General features: G+C 43.2%; 2 protein-coding genes across 4 annotated transcripts in view; one reads left to right on the top strand and one right to left on the bottom strand.

Annotated features, from left to right (window-relative positions):
- The window catches only part of atrx (ATRX chromatin remodeler), a 35,895-nt gene extending 23,514 nt beyond the window's left edge, over positions 1-12,381 (top strand). For both annotated transcript variants that reach the window (XM_038699864.1, XM_038699865.1), the window contains exons 30-34: positions 3,504-3,653; positions 6,293-6,409; positions 7,806-7,901; positions 8,093-8,221; positions 10,764-12,381. In XM_038699864.1, coding sequence (XP_038555792.1) covers positions 3,504-3,653; positions 6,293-6,409; positions 7,806-7,901; positions 8,093-8,221; positions 10,764-10,988 — 717 coding nt within the window. In that variant the 3' untranslated portion in view covers positions 10,989-12,381. The remainder of the gene's footprint in view (positions 1-3,503; positions 3,654-6,292; positions 6,410-7,805; positions 7,902-8,092; positions 8,222-10,763) is intronic.
- A 1,837-nt stretch (positions 12,382-14,218) lies between these two features.
- fgf16 (fibroblast growth factor 16) lies at positions 14,219-20,708 on the bottom strand. Of its 2 annotated transcripts, none has more exons than XM_038700339.1 (3): positions 19,535-20,708; positions 17,816-17,919; positions 14,219-15,787 (listed from the first exon to the last, which is right to left on the bottom strand). In XM_038700339.1, the coding sequence occupies exons 1-3, from the start codon at positions 19,836-19,838 to the stop codon at positions 15,545-15,547; spliced, it is 651 nt and encodes a 216-aa protein (XP_038556267.1). In that variant the 5' UTR covers positions 19,839-20,708; the 3' UTR covers positions 14,219-15,544. The 2 variants fall into 2 exon arrangements, with proteins under 2 accessions (XP_038556267.1, XP_038556266.1); XM_038700338.1 differs by having other exon boundaries at positions 14,219-15,790; positions 19,535-20,706.
- Between the last annotated feature and the right edge of the window lie 1,164 nt (positions 20,709-21,872).

Below are 21,872 nucleotides of genomic sequence, written 5' to 3'. Positions count from 1 at the left end.
ACCTAAAGTCTATTGGTAAAGTACGCGTTGGTGCCTGTGCCAAGTTGTAAAGTCTGCAAGAGGCCCACTTATGTCGACTCCCAGGTTTTCATCTTTCTGATGTGAGAGCTGCCGAGTTTGAAAACTGCTTTACATCATTTATGGACTGCTGGCAGGGTAGCCATTTTCATAATATATACATGTACAAGAATTTGGCTTAAGAAGGGCATAAATTATTCTCTCAATGGAAAGAATGAAGAGGGTTTCATACAGTGGTAAATGTCACGCATGTTGGATGTCTTCTGTGATTAGTATACCAATTCGTGCACTAAGTTTTGTTGTTCCGCTGACCCTTTTTCTTTGCTTTGTTTAGCAGTCAGCTGAAGCCAACGTCCAGCTTAGAGCTTGCTTTACAATAACAGCACCTTTGCGGACCCCTTGTTGAATAAAAGGCTCAAAAGTACTGTTTAGCGTCAAGACAGCAGATTATTAGGCCCCCATTAGGACAGAATCTCATTCTTTGGTCTAAACTTGAGAGTAGGGCTGTGTGATATGACGATATCTATCGTTTGATGATAGAAGAACATCTATTGTTTACAATTATGCTCTATCATTTATTTTGTTGTCTTGCAAATTCCACACTTTACCGTAATATTTTGGTGAGAACAGCGCTTTGCACAGTGTTGAAGTTAGTTTTACGTTGAAATTGACATCCTCTCGAATGTCCAATGTAAAACTAATATCCAACTTGAAACTAACTTCACCACAGTCCGTTCTTCCACATGTGCCGGTGTTGCAGAGAGGAAATTGAAATATAATAGACGAGCCACGCTATTGAGCAGTGCCAGCCAGGTAACGTTAACGTTAAATGACTTGCCCATGGACAAATAGCTTACTTTTGTAGTTTGCCTAGACATGCTGCTGTTGCAATGTTAGCTGTTGTAGCAGGAGAGCTGTGTGTGTGTGGAGCTACTGTGCTGCTCTGGGACCCTCTCGTCCTCTCATGTTAGCTTTGCAGCAACGAGTAGTGTCAGTTTGCTAACCCACAATCTAGCTAACATTAGTAACATTACTTGCTGTGTCACTTCAGCGTGGTATTTGTCATGGTGTTGGATTTCTCCAGAATAGCATATCCACCTTTTATAATTCAGAGAAATAACCCTAGTTCCAGTTGGAAATGCCATATTTCATTGAATTTACAAAAAATGTTCAATATCGGGATTGAATTTTTTACCATATCGCACAGCCCTGCATGAGAGTCTTCAGCTTACCCTCCAACATGGACAGCCACCTCCATTATTACATATGAATACACAAACACACTCTTGTGATGCTAAATGCCAAAATTGCATCCCACATTTCACACTAAAAAGCGCGCACACACACACACACACACACACACACACACACACACACACACACACACACACACACACAGACAGACACAGACAGAGGCACACAGACAGAGGCACCAGGATTTGAGATGGACTGGACCACCCCAGAGCCATTACTGTGGGGATTACATGAGGATCCCAGAATGCAATGGGTTCCAGTGGTGGTGTCTGTACTGTCATTTGACCTGCATCTCCACTGACCCATTGCCTGGCTGACAGTCAAAAGTGCTTCTCTTTCATGCATTTGAACTAAACTTATACTTTCTACATGTTCAGTAAATTGCAGCTTTTCTTCCAACCATAGCTTAAACTTTAGTTGTTAACGGTAATAAACTGCAGCGTTAACTTAAAAATAATAAAACAAATTCCCATGTCCGGTCTGTTTTTAGCAGGCTATGTTTTGTTTTCAGATGAGGTGAGTGACTTTTTTCACAGTGTAAGTTTATGCCAGCAAACAGGCAAGAAGATGCCAGCTCATGTGAACTTGTTCCTGTTGTAATTGTCACTGATTTTAAAAACAATCCAGCTCTATATGTTTAATTTGGAGGTGACTGCAAGTTGTGCAAAATATTGCAGGGATTGGTTTGTAATTTTTTTTCAACAATGGAAATTTCTAATTCCAGGATGCAGAAGAGTGGTTTTGTTTGATCAGTTATATGTTCCGGCCATCCCTGTCCTCACTCAGACAGGACAACAGGCACAGTTACAAAGCAGCGAGGTGAAAATGTGTAGATTTATTATCTCTTATGGGAAGCTGTGACTGACAAATAAACAGACCATCCTTATCGTCACCACGAATAAGATTTAGACTTTGTCATAACCATGCATGTTGTGTCTATACCAATGCCAACATAAGTGCCTTTGCTAGCATCTACTGTGGCCTTTATTCGACCTTGTGCTCACCTATTTTGGCAGAACAAACCACAATGGATGCCTTTTATCCGAGTCAGACCAACGGGCTCTTCTGTGCTTTTATGTTCTAATTAGAGAGCAAAGAAACAGTTGAATCGCTGGCTGTGCTGCTGCTCCAAAATGTCTGGTTGTTCAGGGGTGGCCTGGTTTTGTCCTGATTAAGTGCGATGGCTGGGAAACATAAACATGTGTCAGTGAGGAGCACAATCAAGTCCAGGGCCAGAGTGTTTGGAGGTTGATGGTATGCTCTGTGGCCCCCTCTGCTCCTACCTGTTGCAGCCACCTTATCTGCTCCTTTCTGGAGTGCTAAGGCCTAAAATAGACAGCTCCTAGGATCCGCTTTCACTCCATCTGGTCTGGTGTTTGTTTTATGTTTATTCAAAACAGGTCTGTAATCACGGCTTAATTTCATAATTTAGTTTCATAATGTTTCTGTTTTTGACTTTTCTCCCTCCTTTTAATACCAGTGACATCTATTATTAATTTTATTTGTAACTTCACACTCATTGTCACTCTTCAGTGTGAGATAGAAGGGCAGGCGGGTGGGGAGAGCAGAGCAGAGCACCCCCCTGTGAATTGGCCTGTGTGGAGGTTAATGATTCAACCTCTGTATGACGTTGTTTCCAGATTGCAAAGTTCCAGTTCAATGTAAAGCAAGGCTGAGACAAAGAAAAGCAAACGTGCTGCAGAGAGAGTAATTTAAACCATGTTTGTGTGAGCAGAGCCTGGCCCAGCTCTCTTAATTTTACTCAGGTATTGTTTTCATTAACAATGTACTCAAGGAAACCAGAGTCCCAAAAATTTATTTTTTACATTTCCTTTTAATCCTCCTTACAGGAAGTTTTTTCCTTTAAATTGAAGCGTTGGAGTTGTTAGAACTTAGATGAGGTTAGATTTGCGTATTCAGGTCTTGAACTGTTTGTATTGTTGCTGCAATGCTAACAATGCAGGTCTACACATGCTAACTGGCGCTGCATTTTTCCAGTTTGAATAAGAAAAACTGCTAGCCGCACGCTAGATAACGAACTTGCTCCTCAAACCAATGTTTCTATGCAGATATCCTGTTGTGGAGGTTGTTTGTTGCAAAGAAGCTACTGTGATTGGTAGGATTTGTACTGCCAGTCTGAGTATACAGGTGGCCTCCTTCCGCTCCCCCCAATATGACTTAAAAACCACCGTGACCCTCTTTGTTTTTGTCATTTTTTTCCCCTGCTGTAGGATCCCTTCCTTGCCGAGATGCTGCAGAACAATAAGGACCAGATTGTGTGTTACCATGAGCACGACTCCCTGCTGGACCACAAGGAGGAGGAAGCCCTGAGTGAGGAGGATCGCAAGGCTGCCTGGGCTGAGTATGAAGCAGAGAAAAAGGTAGGCAAGGAGGAAAAACACATGCTACACACTGGCCTATCCACCAGTTCCATAATCAAAGGCAAATACATGCAGCACTTGGCCCTTGTGTCCATCATTTTCCAAATTTTTGACATCAAACACAAGGTGAGCTAATCACAACTGTGAATATCTGTTTGGCTAGTGATCTGCTATACAAATCACTGACAGGTTGTCCAGGCAGTGTCAGTGCTGCTAGGGGTGGGTGAAAATAATATCTCCAAAGTTCAGGGTATTTCTGTGATTTCTTGATGAAACTGAAAAATATTTTTGGTTTAGAACCCACCAAGTGGGCCAGAAATCCACTTGCCCCTATAAACATTGATTAATTTATTAGCTGTTGTCAAATAACAAGACTAAAGTTAATTCTCATGTTTAATCTTTGACTCAGAACAAGGACACAGTTTGTCAGAGATGCAAACCAACATTCTTGCATGTCAAATAGGGTATGACAATCCCTCCTCCCTCTCCCCAGAGATGGACTCGTGGACTAATTGTTTCTAGAGCAACAGTAAAGTTTACAACAGCAAAAGTCACTATATAAACTCAGTATTATCTCACTAGAATCAATTCTAAACAAATAAAAACATAATAAAAACAACATAATAAAAACAATCATACTCCTGAAATCAAAATACTGAGTGACGATTGGAAAGAATGAAAAACTCAGACATGAGTCGGTATCAGTCCTTCCTCCTGCTTGTGTAAAACAAACTGCAGCGGTGAATGAGGGACTGAGCTGATTTTCTACATGTTTGTGCTTGATAAACAGGTGTATTGATAAAGTATTGGCTGTTTACTCGCAAAGGTTTTATTGTACTTTCAGTAACGAGCTCTCAGTTGTCGTCAACTCGAGTAATCTCTGTCTTCGCTCCGTGTTTATGTGTGTGTATGTGGAGGAGCTCAGCGCCATGAAAATAAATTACACCAAAACAATTGATTCTATTTTTACTACTTGTCCGCTCTACTTGCCCGACATGGCATTTTACTTTCCCCGAGTAATCCTTATTGTTGAGCGCTGTACGGTCTTGTGATCTGATCTTTTGTAACTAAATCTCTACTTAAGTTGCTCCTCCACTATGGAGCCGGTAGCAGTGTTACCTTTGCTTTCAGCCATGCTGCTTGTTGCTGTCCATATCGATATGACGTCATTATGTCAGCAAGTCAAACTATTTCCATCGTCACATTCAATTTTTTTTAATCATTTTAAAAATTATACCAATATGCCATGAACAATATGATCTGGCACACCCGTAAGTGCTACTAACTGTGGTACGTAGGTCCACAGAGATTTAGGGACTCCTCTTCTCTCATTGTACCCTCCTTTTCCCTCTCCTTTCTTGTGGGACAAATCAATGGGCAATTAGTGGGGCTTATTTGGAGGGGGGTGGGAGGTTGATGCTGTAAGAGAGCAGGAGCAGGTCTCCCCCCCCCCCCCCTGTGTAATCCTAGATTCTAATTCACTCTAATGATTATTTTTCCAACACACTCCCTCCTCTGCCCTCTGAGTGCCTTAAGCGGCTTTTCCCTCAGAGCTCCTCTGCTTTTCAAGAGAACAGAGGGTTCCCAGTTGCTGGGAAAAAACAGTGCTGCTGAGGTCGAATGTGAGAATTTCAATTGTGTTCGCATCACTGCAATCTGTCATACAGTAAAGATGCACAAGTAGCCACTTTAATCCACGAGAGGCTGTTTGGTATCACGTTGTATACTCTGAGCTTTGTAGGAGAATGAACTGGAACGAAACCCGGGCCTCTGCTAATGTCTTCATAACTTAAGGGTTGGCCGGAGGTGGCCAGGAAAAGCTATGTGTATGAATATCAGATTTGCAACTCAGGAAATGGGAAAAACTGTGAGAACATGATCAGGCGCCCAAAACTAAACTGAACCCAGGAGCACTCTGTCTCACAGGGATGACTTCAGCTCGGTACAGAGCTTAGTGAGGCTCATGTCATAAATTTAGATTTCAGACACTGAGTTTTGGAAATTAAGTCAAGTCTAGATTTTGTGTCTGTCTGAAGATGTATGAAGTCAGCAGAGCATCTGAGGATGCAGCTGAAGTCAAGTGAAGAGTGGCTGCTTGTTGACAGAAACCCAAAAGTGAAAGAGTGTGTCCGCTTTTATGTGTGTTGTGGTTGTTTTGTACTGTTTGGACCTGGTCAGAGACAGGTGTTCAGGCTTAAAGACCTCCACTGGCCCCCTAACACACGTAGACTCACACCCACACCCACCCCTACATACCGGATGGCCAGATTACAGGGCACGGGAAAACCATCTGCAGCAGAGGCTCAATTACACAGAAACATCGGCATCCTGCTGGCCTTTACTGGGACAAGACTGTTTACTTCAGGTCACTATGTTTAATATAAGAGGAGCAGGCTGATACCAGGCAACTTATTACAACATTTTTATGAGATATGGGTGAATAGTTGAAAGAGTTTCTGAATGAGGTTGGCAAAGTGAACCGTCGTCTCTGGTCAACCGCTGTGACGGCATACAGTCTCTCACATCAAGCTCTTGGTGGCTCTTAACACCTGCCAAATTGATTTATACTAATGCTGCTCTTTTGCCGGGGGATCCCTGTGTCCTTGCTCCCCCTTCTGTCTCTGTCTTTCGTCTCTCAGGGTCTGTCAATGAGGACCAACTACCAGACGACATACTCTCAGATGGATATGGGCGGCTCCAACTACTTCTCCTACAACGTGGCCGCTTTGGCCTCCATGACCAACCAGCAGCTGGAGGTAAGTAATGAGCTCCACATGCCCCTCTCCTGCCTCACACTCCTCCCCCGCCTTCCACCACGGCATGGCTCCCCACATTCCTCAGACCCCACTGCTAATTGTGACAACAGTCTAGTAGCCGACGTGCCCGGCTCCGCCCCGCGGTATCTTTGAAAGCAGGCGGACTCTTGCAAACTTGTAATGGTAACTCAGTAACTCAGTAAGTGATGCATCCAGATGTAGGAGCTTAATATCATCATTACTGATAGAGCTAAAGCTACTACCAAAGTAGCTGTGTACAAAGTGTTAAATTTCTTGATGTAAATCTAATATTTACAATCCTTTATTAGCTTTGTTTTGGTCTTCACCAACTCCTGTTAAAAATATGTTAATATCTCAGGAACGCCGTGAGCGAATTTCTTCAGATTAGCCGCAAATGTCCACTTGGACTTAAGGATGAACTGATTAGAATTTGGTTGTCTAAGGTCAAGGTCACCTACTTATGTTACGATACTATTGTGATTTTAAACATATTGCGATGTATTGGAATTTATTTATTTTTTCCAACTTAAATTTGTGCCCCCCAAAGGAAAACTCTTTTTCTAGTGGACTGAAAAATCAATTGATTTTATTATTACAGTACCAAAAAAGTAAATTTCTCATGTACAGTTTATATAATAAAAGATGGATACTTGGCATCATTGCATCAATACAGTATTGCCATGGAAAATATCGTGATACTATGCTGTATCGTTTTTTTTTTTCACCCACCCCTATCGGACATTGAATGGGTGACATTTGTGATTCATAGGTCAAAAGGTCATTGTGACCTCAAAATAGGTTTTTAGCCATAATTTAAGAATTAATTGGGCGATTCCAGTTTTCACTCAATGACTGGGATGACACAAAGAGTAAACAATAACTAGCCCAGTATGAGTTTTCCTCCATCTTGTCCATTTTGCCTCTCTTCCTGCCTCTATCTGAATTTTCGAGCATCATCAGAATCACGTGACAGCAAACAACGTACTGGAGCGCACCTAGGTAATCGTGTGAATGAGTTTCACCTGCAGCTCGTAGAGAGGCTTTGAGAAAACAAAACACCACATTTTGTGTAGACAAAGTAGAGTATATAATCAAGTACATGTGTACCCCTTTAGCCAATACATCTCGAAATTCTTCATTAATCTGTTCAACAATGTATATCAATGTAGTGATAACAAATACACTTGAACTTGACTCACTGGTGGAGGCACACAACCGCACGGCGCTAATTCTAGTTCAATGTTAATCTCAAAAATATCAGTACAGATTTATCGATCATCCAGTTGCTACATCAAGACAAGTAGTAAACATTTGCTTTCAGTGCAAATGAGAAAAGCACATTTGCCTGTTTTCTATTTCTTTCACTTGTGTTCAGGACCTGATAAACCAGGGACGACAGAAAGTCATTGAAGCAACAAATGCACTGAAGACTTTAGCACGCGAGTCACTGGAAGATACTATCGGCAGAGTGGTGAGTGTCAAAGCTCATGCAACACCATTTCTAAATCAGTCTTCAGTCAATGGGGATCATCTTGATCTTTGAGCAAGAATCTCAATTTGTCCCCTTTCTGTCACCTTTCTGCAACATGATGCAAGTGGGAGTTATTACAGTTGTGATGGTGGGTGAGGTTAACATGTGTGAACTGTTCTCTCTGCCCACAGTGGAAGGAGAACCCGTCCCTCACGGAGAATCAGGTCCAGTCTATTGCTCTGGGTCGACAGGCCAGTGTTGAGCTGGAGGTCAAGCGCAGGGAAGCCGTGTACAGGGACGTTCTCACCAGGCAGCAGACGGTAAGAACTGCTCTGTGTACGATCCGCAGGAGCTGATAATTGTACAACAATTTTACTAGCAAACATGGCTATTTTATTATTAAAACTAAATTGTAGCAGGTAAAACAAAATCAATTATCCCAATACTTCCGAATGATAGTTTATTGCTGGTGCTTAAAGGACATATGTACACATTAGCACACATGCTCATTAGTAATGTGAACATCATGACCAAGCAGGCAGAAGCAAGTCTTAATAACTACAGAAAGGTGTGTTACCTGATTGTTACGCATTCTATTAGACCATTAAAGGCCAGTAGTTATTCATATTATTAAAACCTAAATCTTGATGATGTCTAGTTGAACATCACAGCTTCTGTGTATTGCCCAGTTCAAGCTAGCTAGATTTCCAACACAAGATAACCATCTGCGAAACTTTCACGGTATTACTATCGTTATTATTATCAGTTACCCATAATTATCCTCAAAGGAATGAAAACAGTTTATTGGCATAACAAACACTTTATTATAATTTCACAAAATATTACGTCTCGACAGACATGAAACTTGATATAATCTGGAAATATATATTGACACTAATATGGTCAAATTCAATATGGTAGATAAGCAAATGCATGCGGTGCGACCTAGTCCTAGCTGAATAAATGTAGGTGAATGCAGTAGTTGGATCTGTCATCTGCGTGAAGCTCAGCTTGACCCCTTAGAAGCTCTCATTTGACCTCCACTACATCTCTGAGACAGCACTTGACCTCTAACATCAAGCTGTAGTTATACATGCGCTACCAGTAACCAGGTTATTGCAGTGACTTTAAATGTTTAAGTTCATGCCTTAACCTGATTTCGTCCAATAAATTTTTTTTGTGCGTAAAGCATTTTCTCTCTTGAATTTAGTTAAATACACTGCTAAAAAAAAATAAAGGGAACACTAAAATAACACATCCTAGATCTGAATGAATGAAATAATCTCATTAAATACTCCTTTCTTTACATAGTTCAATGTGCTGACAACAAAATCACACAAAAATTATCAATGGAAATTAAATTTATCAACCCATGGAGGTCTGGCGTCACACTCAAAATCAAAGTGGAAAACCACACTACAGGACGATCCAACTTTGATGTAATGTCCTTAAAACAAGTCAAAATGAGGCTCAGTAGTGTGTGTGGCCTCCACGTGCCTGTATGAACTCCCTACAACGCCTGGGCATGCTCCTGATGAGGTGGCGGATGGTCTCCTGAGGGATCTCCTCCCAGACCTGGACTAAAGCATCCGCCAACTCCTGGACAGTCTGTGGTGCAACGTGGCGTTGGTGGATGGAGCAAGACATGATGTCCCAGATGTGCTCAATTGGATTCAGGTCTGGGGAACGGGCGGGCCAGTCCATAGCATCAATGCCTTCCTCTTGCAGGAACTGCTGACACACTCCAGCCACATAAGGTCTAGCATTGTGTTGCATTAGGAGGAACCCGGGGCCAACCGCACCAGCATATGGTCTCACAAGGGGTCTGAGGATCTCATCTCGGTACCTAATGGCAGTCAGGCTACCTCTGGCGAGCACATGGAGGGCTGTGCGGCCCCCCAAAGAAATGCCACCCCACACCATTACTGACCCACCGCCAAACCGGTCATGCTGGAGGATGTTGCAGGCAGCAGAACGTTCTCCACGGCGTCTCCAGACTCTGTCACGTCTGTTGGGCTGTAAGCACAACCCCCACCTGTGGACGTCGGGCCTTCATACCACCCTCATGGAGTCTGTTTCTGACCGTTTGAGCAGACACATGCACATTTGTGGCCTGCTGGAGGTCATTTTGCAGGGCTCTGGCAGTGCTGCTCCTGCTCCTCCTTGCACAAAGGCGGAGGTAGCGGTCCTGCTGCTGGGTTGTTGCCCTCCTACGGCCTCCTCCACGTCTCCTGGGAGCGCCTCCATGCTCTGGACACTACGCTGACAGTCACAGCAAACCTTGTTGCCACAGCTCGCATTGATGTGCCATCCTGGATGAGCTGCACTACCTGAGCCACTTGTGTGGGTTGTAGACTCCGTCTCATGCTACCACTAGAGTGAAAGCACCGCCAGCATTCAAAAGTGACCAAAACATCAGCCAGGAAGCATAGGAACTGAGAAGTGGTCTGTGGTCACCACCTGCAGAACCACTCCTTTACTGGGGGTGTCTTGCTAATTGCCTATAATTTCCACCTGTTGTCTATTCCATTTGCACAACAGCATGTGAAATTGATTGTCAATCAGTGTTGCTTCCTAAGTGGACAGTTTGATTTCACAGGAGTGTGACTGACTTGGAGTTACATTGTGTTGTTTAAGTGTTCCCTTTATTTTTTTTGAGCAGTGTAATTCAGTAAGCCATAACGTTATACCTTGGTGATTTTTGGCCAGTTTTCAGCATCTATAGTTTTTTTTTTTTTTTCCTGTCTGTTATCTTCACTTGAACTATAGACAGCGAGGCTTTGATTGTTCAGCTGGTACTTATTAAACTATAGTAGTAATTTTGCAGTTATTTGAACACTCTCTATGTTTGTGTTTGCCCAGCTGATGATGTTCGTTCAGAAGCTGATCACCAACAGGAAGGTGCAGGAGCAGCAGCTGGCCATGGCGAACCAGGCCAACTACCTGAACCAGCTAGCCCTGCAGAACGGCATGATGGGAGGCAGCGGGCTCAGCCAGATGGACCTGCTGGGCCTTTACCAGCAGCTCCACGGCCTGGGCTCCCATCAAGGCATGGGCAAGAATCCTGGACCCTCCAAGGGCCTGTAGGTCAGAGGGACCCCCATCCACCCCCCCACCCAGCTAGCCGGCTCCCAGTGGCCCAGTTCACGCAAAGCCAAGTTCTCTGTCACAACCACACTGTGAGACCGCTCGGAGCTAAACGCAAACTGATGCACCAAGCAGAGGGTGGAGTAGTTTTGAGACTAGGCTGCTGTCCACTGGGGCCTCAAGTGGGATAGACTCTCAGTTCTTTGTTCTGTAGTTCACTGAGAGAAGGTGGAATATAATGTATAAATGACTGTGTGAAAGGAGTCCATTCAGAATTTCAACAGGAAAAACATGTATATACCGTCTCAATGTTATTCAAGTTCTATATCTTAATTTTTCATGTATTTAAAGACAGACACGTTTTACCCCTAATGCTTTAAGCATTGTATTGTTTTCCCCTTAAAAGAGGGTTTCCTTATTATTTAAACTCAGTTTTTTATACTGTTTTAAATGCCTAACTAAACCTGAGTGGGACCAGTGTCGTTGGTGACAGGACTCTATGATGTAAAGCTCGACATTATAATTAGCCCCGGTAGATTCCTTCACCAATATCTAGCAAAGCAGACAGCTGATGGTGCTGCAAAGTCCTGCTCTTTTTGGGAGATAGTCAACAAAAACAGAAAAGGAAAAAAAAAAAAACGACGGCCTTATATTGTTTCCTAAAAAAAAAGCTCTGTAAAATTCTGAGATTTGAGATTTGTTGAGAATCTTTTCTATTACGCTTTTAAGTGTTTACATTAGTTGTCGCTGAACATGGTAATGGAATGCTTGTGTTGTTCAAAACTGCCTGCCGGTTCCTATGACCTTTTTTTGTAACATCATTGTCACGTGTTGTCTAGCATAGCACTGTATGTCCTGTTCATTGTTTATGTTCCACTTGTGTTGATCCCAAGCTTGGGCGAGTGACTGGGTCTCACAAAGCGACAACCCGTTCAGCCGGGCATCACAGGGCCCAAAACCTTTCCCTTTACTCAACTGTCAAAGTTTGAAATGTTTCACAATGGACTTGATAGAGTAAAGACTGGAAATCTTTACGTGTCTGGCTGATTTGTTTCCTCTGCTTTGTGAGAAATGCCTTCTGGACATTGTAGTATAACCAGACAGGCCCCCAGACTACCTGTATTCTACTTTGGCACATTTTTGCTTCTAAAAGCTTAAACTGGTGTAACTGTTAATCATGAGGAATATGTACATTTCTCACGAAGAGGCGCCTGTTGTCTCTAGTTGGCTCCTGTGTTTGCACAATGTGTATTTCATAAATGTAGAGAAACTTTTTTGCCCTCCTCTAAGAATGTTCTTATGTTAGCAAATACACATGATTTGCCATGAATCTGATCTGCTATTATCTTGTATTTAATATAACATTTAATAAAGTGACCAAAAGGATGAGCAACTCCTGTGTTTGAGTCATTTGTTGTTTGTTTCAGGACTGAAATAGTAAACAGTGATTTACAGGGCATTCCTTTGCGTTGACTGAATTTAAAAAGGGCGATGTTTGTAGGAGATTTGGTCATCCTGGTTTGCTTCTTCGAGTCTTGTGATCTTGCACAAACATTTTATTAGACACATGCGTATGTGAAGCCTGACTGGTGAAATCTTGGAGGCTTATGCCACTATTGATATTTGTCTTAAAAAATCTGATATTGAAATCTGACCATTTTATGTGGCATATTTTGACTTTACTGGACAGATGCACCTCTTCTGACTCGTCCCGGCAGATATATCTTTTAGGTTCTAAACGTTGAATATACAATTTCATTCAGGTTCACTGTTGAGTCAGTCATGCAATCAATCAACAGGAAATTGTGGTTTTGTGTAAAATTAAAGCAATAGTTTGCTTATTCACTTACACGCTAAGCATTAGATAACTGATACACTCATGTCTGTCTGGTAAATGCACTGAATAAAATTATAAATGCAACATTTTTGTTTTTGCCCCATTCATCATGAACTGAACTCAAAAGATCTAAGACTTTCTCTATGTACACAAAAGGCCTATTTCTCTCAAATATTGTTCACAACTCTGTCAAAATCTGTTAGTGAGCGCTTCTCCTTTGCTGAGATAATCTATCCACCTCACAGTTGTGGCGTATCAAGATGCTGATCAGAGAGCATGGGTATTGCACAGGTGTGCCTTAGGTTTGCCACAGTATTTTATGCTGAGCTAAGCTAACCATCTCCTGGGCCCAGCTTCGTATTTGCCATACACATTTGAGAGTGGTATCGACCTCATCTAATTCTCTGCAAGAAAGCAAATTATATTAACAGTTGGGAAGCAGATAGCTGACATGTCCTGGTGCAGTGTCCCTGTATTTCACACCCACAGCACTAAGTGCCTTTTGTCCCACTCTCTATTCCCTTTAATCTTTCATCTATTTTTCCCTCTCCCGGTATTGTTTTCATTTCTCAGTCTGCCAGGGTTTTCCCCTGCATGTCTTTGACTTTTCCATTCCCTCCCCCCCAGGGGAGCTTGCTCTCACAGCTTACAGATATCTGCCAGTGGAGAAACATTACAACTATTGCAGATGTTGAAATGTTGATCCCATCCCCTCTCAGCCCCAGATTACCACCACTCCAGTTTTGCAGCACATCCCCGCTGGTTCTCTGTGCAGCAGGCAGCTGTTTCTGTCAATTGACTACACTACAGTGAAGTCTGAGGCCCCTGCAATGAACAACCAATCACTGCTCTAAATCTATGCTGATGTGTAAAGCCCAATTAGGAGTCGGGATCCAGTTGCATAAGGAATCCGATTTTGTATGGTGGATGTAGGCTGACTAAGACCTTGTGGAGACAGAGAGGGCCTGTGCAAATTACTTGGTAAAGGGTTTATGAGTGCAAATTGGCATGCGATTCTATCAGCGCTCTCTGGGAAAAAATGCTGTATCTTTTTACGCAATAACCTTTTTGACAGCAGGATAAAATGCCATGTAGTCATTGCTTTTAAAGTCATTACATTTGAGGTATTTTAATAATAGTGAGCATCCTGCATAATAATGATCTTGCAGTACTGTTATCTTACATCAGCAAAGCCTGAATTGTTTTTGTCTACATTTTAATGTTAGGCGAAAACCACAAACGTCAACCTCATGGTGGCATCAGAGGAAAACTTAGTCAAAGTCATTACAACTCGTCCTCTAGGGACCATAAATGTCTGTACAAACTTTCATGGCCATCCATCCAACAAGTTGCTAGCGCGGCTGCAAAACAAAGGAGGAAAAAAACATCCACATAGATTTTGTATCTGGTTTTAATTGGTACATCAGATTTTAATCCAAGCAACAACAAAAAAGTCTCTCACATTGATTTCTCGATGGCAGGACAATTTTATTGTCATGGTCATTGCAGTTTTTTTCATTGCGGGGGGGGTTGGGTGTCATTTCAGTAGAATCTACAGTCCAGATAACTTCAAGTTCATTACAAAATAAATTCTTTGCAATAAATAAATATATAGATTTATATTTATACTTTATATGTAGAAAATAATATATTGTACATCTCATAAATAGGATCACCCATATGTACACCTCAGCTACTTGCATTTTTAATAATGTTCCTGACACTCTGAACATTACAAGTCACCATCCTTTAAAAAAAAAACATTGCTTATTCTTTACAACCACAGTCAGAGAAGTGCTTTTGTCCCGAGCTTAATCGCTTGTTTTTGCATACATTTCCTACAAGACGCTGCGTGATATTTTATTCAGATTCAGAGATTGTTTGACTCTGATGATGACATGGGAGACAAAGTGGGCCAACAGCTGGGACTGGGGATGTGCAGTAAGTGCTCTTTCATCTATCACACGTTCATTTTAAGAGATTTTATTTCCATCTTTCATCTTCGATTTTGAAGACGACTTAATAAAACTCCAGTTCTGTCTCACAGACATTCTCCCTACAGACTCTTTAGTACCTGACTATCCCAACCTGTCACTTAACCTGCATGTAGCACATAGTCTGTGTATTCTCACCCTTCCCCTTACTATCTCTGTGAATGTGGAATCTACCCTGTCTAACATTTACCATGACTGTGTATAGTGCGTGACAAATGCACAATGTGACATCTGCAGTGCTTTCCGTCAGCTCCTAAGTCTCTCTCTTGGTGTACTCATCGTCGACCATTCGTTTCTTCCCCCACACCAGCTTAGTGCTGTGCAGAACCGCCAAGAGCCACGACCATCCACTTGCCGCTGCATGGTGCTTCCGTATCAAAAAAAGTGGTTATTGGGAAAACATGGCACTTGATTTGATCGTCCTGATTGCCCCACAGCAGGGCAGCCATGCGGGCCTCCTCCGTCCATGTCCTCAGTGGTTTTAGAAATTTACTTCCCCCTCCTCTCTGTAGTCCACTGCAGAGGCAAAGAATCAACATCCAGGAACATGCACAATGTTTATGTCAGTGCTTGGCAGTGGGCTGAGGTGCAAACTCAGTGACCTCAGGGGGAGTTGAGGGTAAACAGTTCTGTACCAGGTCCAAAATATCCACAACACCCCCTCTCTCCTCTTCTTTTATTTCCGCTCCTCCTAATGGAATCAGTTCTCCGGGCGTAAGCGCTGGTCACCTGTACTGGAATAAGTCCCTGTACGCCTGAGGGATCTTTTCAATCTCCACAGGCCTGGGTAAAAAGTGGGTGAGTTTCTGGTGTTTTTTAGTCCTGCCGCCCTCCCTGGGCGAGCCGTCCTTGTTTAAGGCCACATAGTAGAAGCGCCCCGTGTCATTGTGCTTGTACAGAGTTGAAGCGTAGGTGTTGTACCAGTTCTCCTCAAACTGCTCTCTGAACACACATTCTGCTGTCAACTTCTTCTGCCGGAGAGAAAACAACAAATTAGTTGTGTGCTGAAGTCCTGCTCACACGGCACTGAGTGAGATGAGAAAGACAATTTGCAACAAGATTAAAGAGACATAAACATGCAGTTGAGATTGAGAGGGGTGATGCCACTTTGCACGCAGATTCCACCCATCCTGGTGCACTAGTTCATGTGTTTCATTAACTATTTTTGGGCTGCGCTTGAAAGTTGAAATGAACCAGGAGAATCTCATTTAGGCAGGTACTCATTATGACTAAAGAGGCGGAGGTCATTAGGAGCGGTGTTTCACTTTACACCCCACACTCATTCCTCAGACCTGTTAACCTCTTGTTGTGCATGAAGAATGATTTCCATCCCTGTGATGCAAGAAGAACAGCGCAGAGACGTACAATCTTACACAAACACACACACACACACACACACACACACACACACACAGCAGCGGGGGTGTCCCAAACTCCCCCCGTTCTTCCTCCTGGAGACTCTTTCCCTCGGACTAACTCTCTCTATTTTTTTTTTTGGCTTAAGGGGACGTGGCTTCTCTACAGCAATGAGTCAATCTCTGACTTTAATAACACGCGTTATATTTGTAGCAAGTGTTTGTGCAAGAGTCTCTTTTTTTTATTCCAGCAGCAATTTTGTTGATTGGCTGTCAGGCTCTGCTTGGCTGCAGCTGTGTGGTGAAGCTGTTGTCTGTAAACACAGCCCAGAGGGCACATGACTGGGCCAGCTCCATCCTAGCACACACACACACACACACACACACACACACACACACACACACACACACACACACACAAAAATCTCATCGGATCAAAAGCCCGCCAAGGTCTGGTGGTTGTGGGACGGAAGCACCCTTCTACCTGTTTCCCTCCTCCCCTCCACCTCCTGGCCTCTCGGCTTCAGACAGACTTGTCTACATCGGTCCTTCTGTCAGTCAGGTGACTCAGTCAGGTGTGCAATTACCCCCCTCCCCCCAACACACACACACACCATTCACTGCCTCCCACCCCTCCCCCAGGGTCAACGCTCCAGGATGCCAGACTCTGATAGCACGCAGTAACAAAATCTGCACCTTTAACATAATGGCCATGCTTAAAAGTAGCCTCTGTTCGAAATGTTCAGAGCCAGGGGGAGTCTGAGCCCTGAGGGGCCCTCAGGTAATGCTCTGGGACACCTGATATAGGTAACCCTCACATACTTCCCCTTCATCATCTTTACCCCCCCCCCCCCCCCCCCAGATACCAACAACATGATGAGACAAAGTAAGCCAGGATGAAAAAACCCCTGAAATGTTCTCTATAGATACTGCATTTACTGTGGAAAAGATATTTCTTCTATATTTAACAGTGAGGCCCAAACTTGAGTCCAGCTGTGCACAGAGAGGTAATCTCCACCAAATTCACACACAGCACACGTCCAGAGTGACTCCAAACGGTCCTGCCTCCACTTCAGGAAAATATGTAAATATTTCTGGATATCTCAAAACTAAATGAAGAGGTTGGTTTGCTCACTAAAGCTGCAAAATCTGCTTTTCCTTGAGTTCCTTCACATTGGAAACAAGTATAAATAAAAATATGTTCTCTTTTCTTTGCTACTGCCAGTGTAGTTTTTGGTCCAAAAGTCCTCATTTATTGGCTCTACTGTCTTTATGATTAATTTCTCTGGTCAGCATGCTGAAGCACAGCAGTAGCGGAGGGATGCATGTGAGTGTGAGACTGTTGAGGAGAAACACAATTTGTTTTGTCTCACTGTGGTTTTCCTGTCTGCCACGAACCTTGATAACAAACTGTCTCTCAGAAAGCGACTGAAAACTTAATTTTGAAAGATTACTTACTGATGTAAGTATATTGTAAAAACAAAAAAAAGAGTTTAATTTTATGAGAATGGCTGGGAAACAGTGTTTTCTGTAAAACAAGTCACCAGTATTCAATGGCCAGACTTATTGGGAATGAGACCCTGGGCTGCATGGCGAGGGCGGGGTTGTGAATGGACGGTTGTTGTTTTTTTTTTGACTCACCGACCCATAGAGCTCTCCTTTCTCATTCATGCCGAGGTAGAGTCCAGCGTCCACCCCTCTGATGCTGACCAGACCCACTGCCAGACTGATGAACTCCAGGATACCTGAGGTCCAATGATGCACACACACAATGCACAAAGAAACAGTCAGCAATGCCCACAAACACACAGCAACAAGCGGCATCCATCTATGTGACAGCACACCAGATGGCTGAATTTGCACTGCAAATGGTTCATTGTCATCTTGTGTCCCACAAGATGCTTTTTTAGTCATTATGATTCCTATATGATAACAAAGCATCTTCTTGCATATCCACTCTACAAAATGAATGAATGAAAAACTGCTGTTTTAAGGCCACTGAATAACAAGTTTTTTTCCATTGCTCAAAATAAAAATATATGGACTGGATGAGAACAGCACCATATAGGGATTAGAAGTAGCATTTTTATTCTGGTCTAAAGAACATAAATCGCTCATTTATACATAATAGGTTATAGTGTCTTTAAATGTGTTCATCCTGTCTTTGTGACTTCCCAACTGGCTACCAACACAGACTGAGAAGTAACTTTTATGAATCTGAGATGTGGGTAAGTTGTTTAGTGAGCTGCTGACTCACACAAAGTTACAGGAACTTGTACTTCAAAGGCGGGGAAACAACTGGTAGAATTAAAAGCTGTTGTGATGCAGAGGTTAGTCAGAGAGGATCCAGCTGGCTGTGCTGACTGGCAGAAGCCAGCTTACAGACACCTGGTCCCCATCTCGCTGACCTCATCTGATGCCAGAGGATGACAGAGAACATCCCTCTAATTTTTTTTGTGGGGTGAAGAGTGTGTTTCATATCCCTCTAATCAAAGCCTTGTCTTCCTTGCAGCTCTGACAAAAGGCCTTGCATTTTAAACGCTAAGTGAAGCCAGAAACAAACACGCGGACCACCCAATCCCTGTCAACCGCTTGTTTTGGCTGCAGTCTGAACATTAAACCTTCCCTGAATTCTGCTTGGGTCATGCTTTAATGTAGGGTTCTTCCACTCTTTCCAGCCTACAGCTGTGAGACGGCTGCGTGGATATGAGGCGCGAGATGTCTGCGTATCTGCCCTCTGACCTCATTTGTTTATCGTTCTCCCGCGAGCCGCACCTCGCTCCATTTAGGCTACGTTAAGGTACCAAATATTCAGAACTGCGGGCGCACGCGCGACCACGTGCGGGCTGTTGCTGTGACCACGGCACGCGCACGCGCTGCTTGTTTGGTGCTTTGAGGTGAGACACCTGCCCCCCGATGCGCAGCGGGGATTGCCAGGGAAAGGTGTGTGGCTCTGCTTTCTTGCGCGCAAGGTGACAGTGACGCACGACCGGGTATCCACTGGGGATGTGCGGCAGGAAAATGCCTCTCAATAATACTCACTTCACCCACTTTTTAGAGTGACAGCAGTGACAATGGTCTAATTTGATAGTACAAGATAGCTAAATATCAGTGGCCTCATAAATAGGCTGACTGAAAACTGTAATTACATTTTGTAATATTGCTAATTGCTTTCCTCTAGATTACCACAGGCCAAATTTCATTTAAAAATCTCTGTCAGTAGGCCATTTTTGTTCAATCGTCCTTGATGGTAAATCAAACTATGGACCTATTTCTGTCAATTAAGACACATTACATAACATAATCTTCAATATTTGGAATTTATACTGTAAAAGTTGGTTGCTCAAGAAATACCCTCACCAAATCTGCTGTGGTCCTGTCTTGTTCCATACACTGTGCCATTGGGGAATATCTCCAGCTGAAAGCCCGTTCTGCAGTAGAGCTGCCGCCGCCTCAGGATCCCTTTTAGGTGCCCAAAATCCGTAGGCGACCCCCGCTGCAGCCTCCCTTCAATCTGCCCCAGCCGCTCATTCAAGCCCACTGGAGACTCCGGCAAGGGCATATTCCCGAGTGCAGGAAAGCTTTGTAAATCCAAGTCGATTGTCCCCAGAAAACTCCCGACCTCTCCCATTGTGTGCACAGCTGTCAAATTAAGCGAAGTCATTTAAAATGTACGGTGACTCAAGGAGGGAAAAAAGTTTACACAAGTCCGGTCCATGCACGCACAAAGCGTTCGCAGCGCGTCGTGCTCCTCCAAATCAGCTGCGTCCTTTCACTTTATTGATCTCCTCCTGCTATAATCATCCGTTTGATATGTCTGTTTATCAGATGGAAAGACTCTATTATATACATACTCCCCACGCATTCTCACATTGGATATTCAAACACAAGCCACGCCTGGCTGGCATCCCTTCTTACGTGCATCAGTTTCCTTACTGAAAGTGCACTTTCAGTCCAACTTTTACCACTGATGATGCCGCTGTCTACACCTTTATGCCACTGCGCTCTTAGAAAGCTGTATCTATCTTCCGACCAAGCAAATCCGAGTCCCGAAGTATCTTCTCAGTGTTCCTGCGCTCCTGATTGCGGTCCGAGGCTGTCTGATAAAACCACATCGCCTATCCAGGGGCAGGACACTCTGGGAACAGTTTGTGGTGCATTAAAATGCGACACAGATGCAGAAGCAAAGATCATCATAGTTCAAACACAAAGGCGAAAAGCTACATCTATCATAAACTGTAACAACCAATCCACCCCAAGGGCAATCCATATACTCTGACTGTTTTTTTTGTTGGTCGCAGCATAGCCTCTCCTGGAAACAAAAAGAAAAGGAAAACCACAAAGCATCAGGCGAACGTCCCCCCCCCACACACAAGAATATCAAAATAATCTGTGCATAATCTCAGAGTAATCCGACCTCCTGCACAAGTGTTCTCCACCTCCTTGTTGGAAGCAGGTGCTTCCTCGCCCATCTGCACAACGTTTGCAAAGTGCTCCAGCAAACCAGCAGCTTAACCACTTGTACTGGCAAAGTAGGGGGTGGGGGGACTCCAAGTGCTGATGACGTGTAATATCAAATCTGACTGGTGCAGAGACTGTATGAACTTGTGGATTCATCACAGGTTCTATAATGAAAGTGTTTTGCATGATTCTTTTTTAAAATGTTGATTTCCCCTACTGACTTCTGTGTGAAGTTTCAATAAACTGCTGCCTCTCCACAAAACTTCTGCTGCTTAGTAATTATGTAAGCACCACACTGTGCAAAGAAAGATATACACATATATTTATATATTAGGCTATTTATTATATTCACTCATAACTGCATTCCAGATTTTTACTATAGTAGTAGAAAAAAAGTACTTGTGCAAAAAAACAACAACATTCATGTGTACTATAAGTAGCATTATTCTGTTGTAGTTAGTTTAGGTGGTGTTCATTTTAATTTTAATAAAATAAATTTAAAGTCACAATCACATGGTCCTATTTTGTGTGTGAAATAATAGATAGAAAAGTGACACCTAACTGTAAATAAATATAGAGGGGGGAAAGTACAAAGTAGCATCATTTTAATACTCAAGTACTAGTACCTCAGAACTGTACTGAAGTATATTGCTTGAGTTTAAATGTGCTTGGTTACTTTCCATCACTGATTAGCGCCTTCACACCTCCACCTCCGTTTGTCAGCTGAAGCCACAGTACCTCCACTGAAGTCAAACATTTTGATGTTTCAGGTGCACAGTAAGCTGTGCCATCCTGTACATGAAAGAGAGCACAGAGAAAGTCACAACAGGAATAATGAATAATGGGTGTAATTTATGATTGAATGGGGATTTTGCATCCCCTCCGTGCACACTGGGGCAACAGGTCCCAACTTGCGGCTTCGCAGGGAGAAAAAGGAGAAAGAAGAAGAAAAAAAGCGCAGCCGTTTAGTGAAGACTTTATTTCTGTGCGAGGATCGAAATGAAAACAAACTGCAGGAGTGTTTTAATTAGTTCACTGTTCTTGAGATATCAGTGACAGCGGGGCGAGCGGGAGGGAAGGGCATGATTACATCAATAACACCGTTTAACTATTAGGCATGTTATTTTAGACCTCCCTCAAGCTGTTTTCGGAAACCCCCGTCCTGAGTTCTCACCTCGGAGCTGCTCATCACAAGCAGAAGCAGCCTCCATGGCGCTGCCATAAAGGGATTTATGAC

This window comes from Micropterus salmoides, unplaced genomic scaffold, assembly GCF_014851395.1.
Source record: "Micropterus salmoides isolate LMB-PRFRI ecotype aquatic unplaced genomic scaffold, ASM1485139v1 Ms_hic_scaffold_5, whole genome shotgun sequence".
Classification (NCBI taxonomy): Eukaryota; Metazoa; Chordata; class Actinopteri; order Centrarchiformes; family Centrarchidae; genus Micropterus; species Micropterus salmoides.
The sequence above is the reverse complement of the archived record's forward strand: the minus strand, read 5'-3'. Positions and strand labels throughout refer to the sequence as shown.